General features: G+C 42.3%; 1 protein-coding gene across 3 annotated transcripts in view; it reads right to left on the bottom strand.

The window, feature by feature from the left end:
• Positions 1-12,692, bottom strand: part of dennd1b (DENN/MADD domain containing 1B) — a 415,175-nt gene that overhangs the window by 107,813 nt on the left and 294,670 nt on the right. For all 3 annotated transcript variants that reach the window (XM_072511469.1, XM_072511470.1, XM_072511471.1), the window contains one exon: positions 5,825-5,926. In XM_072511469.1, coding sequence (XP_072367570.1) covers positions 5,825-5,926 — 102 coding nt within the window. The remainder of the gene's footprint in view (positions 1-5,824; positions 5,927-12,692) is intronic.

Here is a 12,692-nt window from a genome sequence, read left to right as displayed (position 1 = left end):
GCTGTAGAATAGAGTATTCAGGAAGAAATAATGGCAGCTTGTAAAAAAGGTTCTGCAATAACCATAGGTTATTTCAATCTTTATACCAATTCTGTGAGTAAAATTGGCAAAGGTAACCTGGAAGATCATTCATAAAAGTGTATTTAGAACTTTAATTTAAAATAGTATGTTTTAGTGACAACCAGGAAGCAGGCCTTTTTTAGACTTGGTAATGTACAATGAGATAATATTGATTAATGGAATAAAGGAGCCTCTAGGCAACCATGATCATAAAATGATAGAATTTCACATTTAGCTTGAAGGTGAGAAATGTGGGTCTAAGGCTCATGTTTTAAATTTAGATAAAGGCAATTGCAGACATATGAGGACTGAGCTGGTTGAAGTGACCTGGGAAAATAGGTTAAAAGGTAGAATAGTAGAAAATCAGGGGCAGACACTTGATGAGATATTTCATAACCCATCAGAAACAATATATTTGATTGAGAAAGAAAGGCTCTCGAAGAAGGATGCACTATCCATGGTTAACTAAGAAGGGTAAGGATAGTATCAAATTGAAAGGAACACTGTTCAATTCTGCGAAGTTTACTGGCAAGCCAGAAGATTGGACAGATTTCAGAAACCAGCAAAGATTTACTAAAAAAAAAGGGGAGGAAATCAGATGAGAGAAAGCTAGCTAGAAATATTAAAGAAAGACAGCAAGCATTTCGATGAGTGTTTAAAATGGAAGAGAGTAACTAAATTGAATGTTGATCCTTGTAAGATAAGACTAGGGAGGTAATAATGGGAAACAAGGAAATGGCAGAAGGCATCAGGTATTGTATGTCTGTTCAAGATGTGGCTACAGAGATGGTAGGTGAATTGATTGTGATCTTTCAAAATTCCCTAGCGTCTGGAAGGATCCCAGCGGATTGGAAAATCGCTAATGTAACATCAAGAAAGAAGGGAGACAGAGGGTCGGTAACGAACTACAGATCAGTTATCTTAACATCTGTCAAAGTGAAAATGCTAGAATCCATTGTTCAGAAGATAATAGCAGGACATTGAAAAAATCATAACATAACCAGGCAGAGTCAACATGGTTTTGTGAAAGGGGAATAGTGTTTGACTACTTTATTAGCATTCTTTGCGGAAGTAAAACACAAGGGAGGGGTGTCGGGTGGTTCCATGGGTGGGGGGGGGGTACAGGTTTGCAGGAGATGTTTGTAGGGAGGTTTCTATTTTTAATTTCTTGTATTGGGGTACTGCTGATGGGTGAGCTCGGAGTTGCCAGCGTGATGTTGTGATACCCGCCCTTCATTTTTTTCTGGCTATGTGCAGAACAATATGTTGGGAAATGCTGCATTTTGGGCTGGCGGATTCCTCGTTGTTTCCCCATCTGTTGTGCCACTTGTCTGTATTGGAGAAAATTCTGTCCTGTATGCTCAGAATGGGAATTTGCACATACTGCTCCTCCAGGTTATTTGATTCTGAAATAAACTAATCTTCTCAGTTCATTATAATCCAAGTTTTCTGAGGATTATTAGTAAATTGGACCATGCAAACTGAAGGATCGCGTAACCATGCCACTACATACTTTAAAAGAAACTCAAAGCACCTTCTGCTTACAGACAGATGGTATGGGTGGCATGGTAGCACAGGGTTAGCACTGTTGCTTCACAGCATCAGGGGCTCCCGGTTCAATTCCCGCTTGGGTCACTGTCTGTGCGGAGTCTGCACGGTCTTCCTGTTTCTGCGTGGGTTTCCTCCGGGTGCTCAGGTTTCCTCCCACAAAGTCCCGAAAGACGTGCTTGTTAGGTAAAGTGGACATTCTGAATTCTCCCTCTGTGTACCCGAACAGGCGTTGGAATGTGTTAACTCGGGCTTTTCACAGTAACTTCATTGGAGTGTTAATGTAAGCCTACTTGTGACAATGATAAAAGATTATTAAGAGTGAATAGGTACAGTTTGCCCGTCTCTCTCCTGTCTGTAACACAACATCAATTAAAAGACTATTTCCGAATAAGGGAAGAAGTCAGAATTAAGAATAAAAGTTGAAAACTCAGTTTCTGTTGGCACAATTTTACCATTGCTTTATTGGTATAATCTGTGGGACAGTTCAACATCACTTCAAAAACAGGAGAAGGCATTTCCTGCATTGGGAGCATTCAAGGAATCCTAGGGCCTTGAAGAATAAGAACCCTCTATGCTGCTTTTACTGCCGTTAAGTTTATATAACATCTTATTCAATACATCTACTTGATTCATAAATACTGGTCTTCTGGACCTGGTTAGGTTAAGTATAACTGAGGATGCCATTGTTACAAATTGAGAATTTGGAAATTAAATATTTTAAGTAAAAGGATTTTATACCTCGAAACATTAAAAACTTACAGAAGCGGTGTCATTGAATATATTCAAGGCTGGGTTAGATAGATTGATCAACAAAGGAGTCACGGGTTGGGGATGGGCAGGAAAACGGAGTTCAGATCCCAATAGATCAGCCATGGCATTAACGAAAGGCGGAGTTGGCCCAAGAGATCGAATGGTCTACTCCTAATTGCTATTGTCCAAGTTGATCAGTGTACAAACTCAACAACAAACTGCTGCAACGATCTGGCATGAGTGATATGATGTGTGTGTGTGTGTGTCGGTGCTCTTTTCTATATCAAAAGATAAAATTAATTGGGTTTAATTGGCAGGCTGACCTACATGGAACATTGAGGATATTTTCATGTGACCCAGCTTGCTACCATTATTCACTATTTTTCTCAGAGGAGCTGTCACCTTGCCTGCACCACACCTTTTGTGTTGTATTTAGTTTCCAGATGGAAATCACAATTGAGTCGACTCATCGTCAGCTGTCCCTTGATTGGAAGATGACACCTATTCAGTGCCACAAACAGGCCGTTTCCTTGAGTGCATACGGGGCAAGATGTCTCCGAGGTAGTAGGATCCACAATGCAGGATTTACATCTTTTTCTTCTCTGTCATCACTCTCTGTCACCATTAAAACCTTGTAACTCAGCTTAATGGACAAGTCGTCGCCATTCTAAACAATTGGTAGCAAATCATTAACGTCAATACCTCATTGCTTTGAATGTCTCTGAAGCATTTCCTTCATCCTCCCTGGGATGACAGTTGAAAAGAACAAGACCTGGTGGGGGGACATTTTTCAGCCATTCCATCAGAGTTGATGTTGTGAGAAGTGGAAGCAGTGGTGGTGGAAGTTCTTCTTCCTCGAAATCCATAGAATGAGTGCATGAAGTCTGAGGTGAGCAAAGGTCCAGCAGCTTTGAAGACCTCAGCTGGAATACAATCGGGGCCACAGGCTATAATCGATGATGGTTCACTCATGGGGGGCACGGAGTTTACTACATATTGTGTTCATAACAGAACTTGTTACTATCCACCTGGCACAGAGATCGTAACATATCCAAGATAATTTCACAATATCCTAGACACCAGTGGAAGTTGGGGTGCTGTGGGGGCCGGGTTGGGGGAAGCTTGGGAATCTTGCTGCACCTAAATTTCATCAAATTGAACATCAAGTCCTTGTAGAAATTTGGTTTAAGCGATGTGAATTCAAATTTGGAAAACGCTGAAGCAGTTACACCAGGATATGCGACAGGCAACATTTTGAAATGAAGGCTAAAAAGTTACTTTCTCTTTTAGCAGATATCCTGTAAGAACATGTTCAGTGTAATCATTCTCCACCTCTTTGCAGAAAATATTCAGACTCAACAGATTTCTTTGATGTTAAATCGGAAAGGACACCAAGTAACAGCCGTGCACACTATTAATTTCAACCGGTTTAAAAAGGGGACGATTACCGAGTTGTTCCAACATTGCGTTGTTTTGGTGAAATTGCTGACAAGGGAATTCTTGATATGCGCCACCACCTTATTCAGCAATCACGGCAGAGAAAACTGCCAAGCCAGAAGACTTTAGCTTAATGGAAAGTACCAACACATGCAGCGCACCAGTGGCAAAAATAAGTGGGTTTGCATATCAAATTCCCCAACAATCATTCATTTAGTAATCAGAACGAATAGTCGTGAATTATACTGGAAGCAAACTATTTATCTTCAAGTTGCCATGGGCACAGCCGCTCCCTGTAGTGAGGCCGCAGCAGTGGCTGCCAAAAGCTACCAACTAAGGGATATACAATGGTACAAGCAGGAGAGTGGAAAAACTTGTAACAAATAGGCCATTTCCAACAACTCATTTTTACGTGACTTCATTCTTTCATTCTGCATCTGACAATAGTAGGTTTAAGAACAAGACATTGTCCTTTGTAACTCGGGGCTTATTCGTGCAATGAAAATTTAACGAAACAAAATTTGATTTGTACATTATAAATCTACATGAGCACAGCAGTATTTCAGCAAGAATGTAAATAAACAGGTTGCCAGAGGCCAACAGCAAGAATTATGTTTCCATCTGGAAATACACAGTATTTTCCAAAGTGGTATCGCTATGAACAAAACTAACATTTCTAATAGTCAATAACTCTTAAATATTATGTGTGAATATCTGACAAGAGACCATTATTAAGATGACAGCATACACCATAGCAGGGTGTGTACTTGAAAACAGTTCAGTAATTCAGGACAACTGTGACCTGCTGACCTTTATGACAACTGAGACCAACACACAAACTGACCTAATAATAGACTCCATATGGACTGAAATCCTTGCGACATGAACTCACATGTAACTAAACATATCTTGCAGCAGCTTTACTCAAATCAACAGGAGTCCCACTTGTAATATTTTTACAATTACCTTTCCTGACAGTGGGGGGTGGGGTAAAGAGGCAAAAAAGCAAGGGAAACCCACTGGAAACCAAATACTGACTGCAAATTATCCCATTGCATGAAACTGTAAGGAAAACAACATGGTGGATACTCGGAAACGGACACGTGACATTTGGTACAAACGTTGATCATCTATTGCTTGCGGTTTGCTTAAATGAACACGTGGAACACCAAGCACCCTGAAGCATTAGCAACCCGGAAAAGCAATACAAGATCAAAGCAGAGATGCAGCCGACACCTCATTTATCAGACTTCATTGGCAAAAGCAAAGCCTTTATCTTCACCATCTCTTCCTATTTGGAGCAGGATACCTCTGTGGTGAGTTGAAACGGTCACTTGCTTCCCAAACAGAACTCTAAGCATTGCGCGGAGAAGTCAGTTTTAAAACAAATAATGTGTTTGCATTGAAAATGGCCGTCAGGAGATAAGAAAATTAAAATGCACTGGAAAACTAATAATGCATGGAAACAAATGCTTCAGAGTACTGAAGATCAAAGGAGCAATTTTGTGACCCCAACTGTAAAAGTATTTCTTATTATATTGACCGGTGCCATCTGAACATTAATTAAAGGAAAAGGAGCTGGCAGGTGGCAGGGAAACAGGAGCTGATAATTGGCCCCCTTCTTCTTGCTGCCTTCACAACTCAACTCGTTCTTCAGCAAGAAATGCCACTAGGCAGACAGAAACGCATACTTTGTAATTTAATGATTAAGTATAAGATGAAGAGACTTACATTTTAAAAAAAGCTACAGCTAATGAATGCAGATATCCTTCGGATCATGAGATTCATTTACAACTGGCTGCACAATTCAAAACCTCTCTTCAGCCACAGTCAAAATCTTGAAATAATTTTGCTTTCATAAAAGTCAATTTGCAGCTCCTGATTTTCACAAGAAAAAAAAGCAGCAGATTTGGGACTGGTCACCCCAACCCCTCACATCTTCCAATTTGTGATTACAAAAGGAAAGATTTTGTCCTGACAAAAAGCTAATGAAATTGAAAAAGAGCACAGTATCATTTTGACTTACCACTTCACTAGGCAGGTTGTGAAGGTCATCAAATGGCGTTTCCAGTGTGTTTGTATCTACATTTAATATGATCACATCTTCTAAAGCTTTATTCTTCACCTTCTGTTGGAAGGAAGAGAGAAAATTTGCTCAGCATTGTTGTAAATTTTATTTCAATTATTTTAATAAAAGGACTGCCGCCCTCAAGTTTTGAAAAGAAAAAAATCCTGTATTTCCAGGGCTGCTATATCGTCAGCCAGCAGTTCTCCCAAAGGACAGCATTTCCAGCAACTGAGCTCTTGTACGGAGGTTGCCTGTCTCTATACAGGTGCCTTGTGGCAGCAGTACTGCAGTTATGGGTTGTTGTGCACAGCCAAAGGTATTAAGCCCAATCCACAAAGTGGGTGATGAATATTTGAACCTTCTTAAGTGAAATGTTGCATGAATGAATCATAAATGCACAATTTGCTCTCCACTGAACCAGGCAACACCTGGGCTGAAACAGGTTCTACCACATGCGATTTTCATCTCCAGTTTTAACTTCAAGTTTGGCCACCCATCACCACTGACTAAAAAGGCAGAATAGAAAAGTTTAGGAAGATGAAACAAGAAAATAAGGCCATGATGTGGAGATGCCGGCGTTGGACTGGGGTGAGCACAGTACGAAGTCTTACAACACAAGGTTAAGGTCCAACAGGTTTGTTTCGATGTCACTAGCTTTCAGAGCGCTGCTCCTTCCTCAGGTGAAAGAAAATAAGGGCCCAGGCTCTAGCAATTTCCATCCACAGAGCCTGACGAGTTGGTTGAGTTTGCAAACCCACACACTGAGCAGTGGTACTACTATGATTTGCTGTGCAAAGTCAAAGGGTGAAGTTAAGTTATGTTTCTTTCCACATTGAAATGAGCAGATATTTACCATCTAAGGCATCATGGAACATTAATCAAAGCCATGTAAATGGAGTTGAAGTGTTGATTAGCCATGATATCGCACTGCATTGCAATCAAAAAAGATCTCAATGGATGCCTTGTATGTCTATGAGTAGCTTGCAGGTTTGACAGATGAAGGTGAGGCAACTGATTTTGTGCATATGGATTAAAGGAAGGTATGTCACACTCTCCTGCATAACACACTGAGTAGCAGGGTAAAACGGAACTGTGCTGAGCTATTCATGGCTGAAAGGTTGTATGCAAAGGACATGGATGCATTTGTCAGAATAGAAATGCATTACCGTGAAGTCCTACAAGGGGTCAGAACCAGGACCACTGTTGTCTGCTACTTCTACAATTGAGCTGGAGACCAGAATAGCATCAGAGTTTGCAGGTAATAACAAATTAGTGGCTAATGGTGCTAAACATAATGTTATATTACAAGAAATCTATACAAATTGCAACAGAAAGTGACAATGTTGAATACAGTTATAGAGGAAAATCAAGAGCTCAGATAGTAGAAAAGAGACTGGGCTGTTTGGTGGATTCCTCAATGAAAACATCGGTTCATTGTTTTTGCGGATATCGAGGAAGAAAGCAAATTAACTGGGTTCTATAGCTAAGCATGTTGCAATGGGCATCTCATTGAGGTTGCAGCCAGAGTAATGTTCTGGGACCAATATTACCGTGTCTGGAGGAGATTGAAGATAACGATTCTTAAATATACTGTCTCTTAAATCCTAGATGTTATGGTACTGGGTAAGTAACCAAAAGATTATGAACTCAAATGCCACTATAACAAGCTAAGACGTTGGCTGGCAGCACAATAACTGGCTGTGAAAGCTATCAGATTCTTTTAAAAGCTCAACTGGTTCTCAAACTTTTACCCATCACCTCCAGTTACCCTAAGAATGGACAATAAACAGTGTGTAGTCCATGTCGTCCACATACGAAGAATGAATAAAGACTGTGGAATAATAAGAAAGATTTGTTCTTCAAAAGGGGAAGAGGGTCATCAATATATTCATGGATACAGGTGCAAGATTCAAAAGCTAGGGGATGCTGTTTAAAGTTGAAGTTGTGGAAGAGAAATCAGGAAATGGAGTTAATTTTTTTCCACTGTGGAACAGATTACCAACAGGGTTGGTGGAAAATGCAGACGGCATGGTGGCGCAGTGGTTAGCACTGCTGCAGTGGTTAGTATTGATGCCTCAAGGCACCGAGGGCCCGGGTTCGATCCCAGCCCCGGGTCACTGTCCACGTGGAGTTTGCGCATTCTCCGTGTGTCTGCGTGGGTCTCAACCCCACAACCCAAAGATGTGCAGGGTAGGTGGATTGACCGTACTAAATTTACCCTTAATTGGCAAAAAAGAAATGGATACTTTAAATTTATTTTTAAAAAGAGTTGGTGGAACAAAAACTCGATGTAGATTGTTAATACAAAAGGTACTGGACGAATTCCTTTTCTGCGAGCATGTGGAAGGAATAAGGTTGTGAATAAATCACAGGTACAATAAATTAAGAAAGCTCCACAAATGGTGGACGGTATGGTGCAGGTGAGATCAAACAATATATAAATGGCCATGGTTTTAACTGAAACTAGTTATGTAGATTATCAAGAAAAAGTGATCAGACAAAAAGCGAGTACAACAATGTGAGGAACTTTGATATTTGTGAAAAATGCAGAGAAAGAAAATCATAATTACAAAAGAATCCTAAATCAGTCTGAGGATGGGGAACAGATGTTAGAATGTTTAAAGATCGTAAGAAAGCACAACATATTGACCATGGCCATCTACCTAGTCCTTTAAAGTCCATTCTTTTCAGAACTCAGTTCCAGCATCTCTGACGAAAAAAGAGGAAAGAGAGGACTACCATATTCAGCATTGCTGTAACTACAAGAAAAACTCGCTGGGCGCGATTTACCGGCATCATTGCGTCCGCACCTCACGAGACGTCGCGATCTAGATCTCGCCCTCGCTGAATCAGCATACATCTCATTTAAATATGTTTGTGCTGGATTCTCCCAGCACCTGGGACCAGACGGCCTTCCTGGCGAGGTCTGGACCAGGCACCGTTTAATACTGGGCCACACAAATGTGGACCAGGTGTAGCAGCACCTCGGGGGTCACCCAGGCCATTGGAGCCCTGGGTGTTCGGGGACAGGACATGGTGGCCCCCTGGCCCTCCCTCTGTAACCCAGGTACCTTGCCACTAGTAGGGAGCCCGGGTGACACCCAAGCTGCCAGGGGTATTGCCAGGGTGCCAGGACCAGGGTGCCAGTGTTGCATTGCCAAGGGTCAGGGTCTAAGGGGGGCCAGGCCTCTGAAAAGGGAGGGGATGAGAGGGGTTATGAGGGTGGGGATGAAGGGCAGGTATGAAGGGGCCTCATAAAGGTTGGTGGGGTTAAGGGTGGGGGTCCTAAAAGGGGGAAGGGGCTGGGCAAGTCTGAAAAGTGGGGACCCTCAACAGTCCCTTAGCAGGGTGTCCTCACTTGAGAGGGTGCGGGGGACCCTGAAGCTCACTGTAAAATGATGTTTTTCGTTAAATTCCCAATCAAATCAGACTGACTCCAAGTTCAGCATCATTTGCGGAGATATGTATGATTTTCACCTACTTCACTTGTATCTATATTCTCCCAAAAGTTATCTTTTTGAACCTGTGTTTTTAATTTGGTGAAACCGGTGTTTATATGTGAACTAATGCAGGAACAGTTAGAATCAGTGTCTATGTCTTAGGATGTGACTAAAACTTTGCAAAATTAATTAAATTATAACTTATAGCAAATAACTGAATAAAATTAGCTTGGAAAATAATCAGAACACAGCAGATACAGCATATAAACAGGAAGTCTGTCGTGACAGCAACACTAAAACTTGCATCCTGGAACTTTATTTGTGCCTAGATACACACAATCTCAGCACAAACGAATTACGTGGCTTAAAAGGTCATAGTGTTTCAGGCAGAACTGCAATGCACCAAAGTCTCTTTTGCCTTTCATGTCCGTCGATCAAACCTTACGTCCAAATGAATCCTGCCCACTAAACTGGCTATACCCCATTGACTCTCAAATGCCACCAGCTTCCAATTGCACTTTTTCAAGGAGGGGGTCTCTTAACATTGCCACCAGGCTTTCAGGCACAGCAGGAAACAAAGTCATTCTACTGGTCTTTTAATTGCGATTTTTTTTCAGCATTTAAAAAAAATGTATCCTTAATGAGACCTGCTTTGTATTATGTTTCTTTTAATCCAGTTTCAAGTACAAGTCACATTAAAAATTGAAAAGTTCCCCTGGTTGCAGGTTCTTAAACAGGCTGTGCCTAATGTGCATGAATGATGGTTGAATGAGTTAAAACTTCTGATTTAAGGCTGGAAACAGAAATTTACAGATGCGAGTTCTGCATTTCACTGCATGCCAGTTCGTGCCCACATTGAATTTGGACATAGTGTATTTTTCTTTCTTCTTTATTCATTCATGGGAGGCGGGTGTCACTAGCTAAGCCAGCATTTATTGCCCATCTCTAATTGCCCTTGAGAAGTGATGCACCTTCTTGAAACCCGGCAGTCCATGTATTGTAGTAACACCCACAGTGCTGTTAGGCCCAGGTCGATGGCAGGTGGGCTGTCCAATTTCATTGCTTTTAGACTTGGCAAGAGTTTCGTAGAACTGAGTGGCTTGCTAGGCCATTTCAGAGGCAAAACACATTGCTGTGGGTCTGGAGTGACCTGTAGGCCAGACCAGGTACATATGACAGATTTCCTTACTTAAAGGTGTTTTTTTACGACCACGGACAGTGGTTTCCAGTCACTATTACTGAGGCGATTCAATTCCAGATATATCAATTGAATTTAAGTTCCACCAGCTGTCATGGTGGGATTTAAACCCATATTGGTGAAATTGAAACTCAATAAAACATCTGGAAATAAAAGTCTGACGATGACCACGAAAAACCATTGTCGATTGTTGTAAAATAAAACCCCATCTGGTCATTAATGTCCTTTAGGGAAGGAAACCTGCAATCCTCATCTGGTCTGGCCTACATGTGACTCCAGACCCACAGCAATGTTATTGACTCTGAAATGCTCTCTGAAAAGGCCTAGCAAGCCATTCAGCTGTATTCAACCACTATAACGAAAACACAAAGGAATGAAACCGGACGGACCATCCAGCATCGACCTCAGCACCAAAAACGATAACGGCAAACCCACCACTGCCAACACTACAAAGTCCTCCTTACTAACATCTGGGGGCTTGTCAAAAACTGGGAGTGTTGTCTCACAGACTAATCAAGCAACAGCCTGACATAGTCATACTTACAGAATCATACCTTACAAATAATGTCCCAGACACCACCATCACTATTCGTGATACTTCCAGTCTCACAGGCAACCAGCCAGAGGTGGCGGCACAGTGGAATACAATTGGTAGGGAGTTGCCCTGCGAGTCCTCAACATTGAATTTGGACCCCATGAAGTCTCATGGCTTCATTAAACATGGGCAAGGAAACCACCTGCTGATTATCACGCACTGTCCCCCCTCAGCTGATGACTCGGTACTCCTCCATGTTGAACACCACTTGGAGGAAGCACTGAGGGTGGGAAAGGCACAGAATGTACTTTGGGTGGGGACTTCAATGTCCATCTCAAGAGTGGCTCGATAGTACCACCACAGACCAAGTTGGCCGGGTCCTAAAGGACACAGCTGCTAGACTGGGAATGCGGAAGCTGGTGAGGGAACCAACAGGAGGGAAAAACATACTTGTCCTCATCCGCACCAATGTGCCTGCCGGGGGATGCACCTGTCCATGACAGTATCCACCGACTGTCCTCGTGAAGTCCCAGCTTCAAATTGAGCATACCCTCCATCATGTTGTGTGGTACTACCACTGTGCTAAATGGGCTAGACTTTGAACAGATCTAGCAACTTAAGACAGGGCATCCATGAGATGCTGTGGAGCATCAGCAGCAGCAGAATTGTTACCAGTCACGATCTATAACCTCATTGCCCAGCATATCCCAGACTCTGCCATTGCCACCAAGCCAGGAGATCAACCCTGGTTCAATGGAATGTGCAGGAGAGCATGCCAGGAGCTGCAGCAGGCATACTGAAAAATAAAGTGTCAACCTGGTGAAGCTACAACACAGGACTACTTGCATGCCAAAGAGCATAAGCAGCAAGTGATAGACAGAGCTAAGCGATCCCACAACGAAGGGATCAGATTTAAGCTCTACAATCCTGCCATGTCTACTTGTGAATGGTGATGGACAATTAAACAACTCACTGGAGGAGGAGGCCCCACAAATATCCTCATTCTCAATGAGGGAGGAGCCCAGTACTTCAGTGCAAAAGGCAAGGCTGAGCATTCACAATAATCTTCAGCCAGAAGTGCCGAGTGGATGTTCCATCTCAATCTCCTCCAGAGGCCCCCAACATCACAGATATCTGTCTTCAGCCAATTTGATTAATTTCACGTGGTTTCAGGAAACGATTGAAGGCACTGGATACTGCAAAGGCTATGGAACCTGACAATACTTCAGCAATATTACTTGCCATGCCACAAGCCAAACTGTTCCAGGACAACAATAACACGGGCATTTACCCGGCAATTTGGAAAATTGCCCAGGAATGTCCCGCACACAAGAAACAGCAAAAATCCAACCTGGCCAATTACCACCACTCTACTCTCGATCATCAGTGAAATGATGGAAGGGGTCATCAACAGTGCTATCAAGCAGCACTTACTCAGCACTAATCTGTTCATGGACGCTCGGTTTGAGTTCCACCAGTGTCACTCAACTCCTAACTTCATTACACACCTTGGTTCAAACATGAACAAAAGAGCTGAATGCCAGAGATGCAGTAAGAGTGACTGCCTTGACATCAAGGCATCATCTGACCGAATATGGCATCAAGGAGCTCAGTAAAACTGGCATCAATGGGAATCACGGGGAAACCCTCCGC

This window comes from Scyliorhinus torazame, chromosome 7, assembly GCF_047496885.1.
Source record: "Scyliorhinus torazame isolate Kashiwa2021f chromosome 7, sScyTor2.1, whole genome shotgun sequence".
Taxonomy (NCBI): Eukaryota; Metazoa; Chordata; class Chondrichthyes; order Carcharhiniformes; family Scyliorhinidae; genus Scyliorhinus; species Scyliorhinus torazame.
This window is presented reverse-complemented; position numbering and strand designations above follow the sequence as displayed.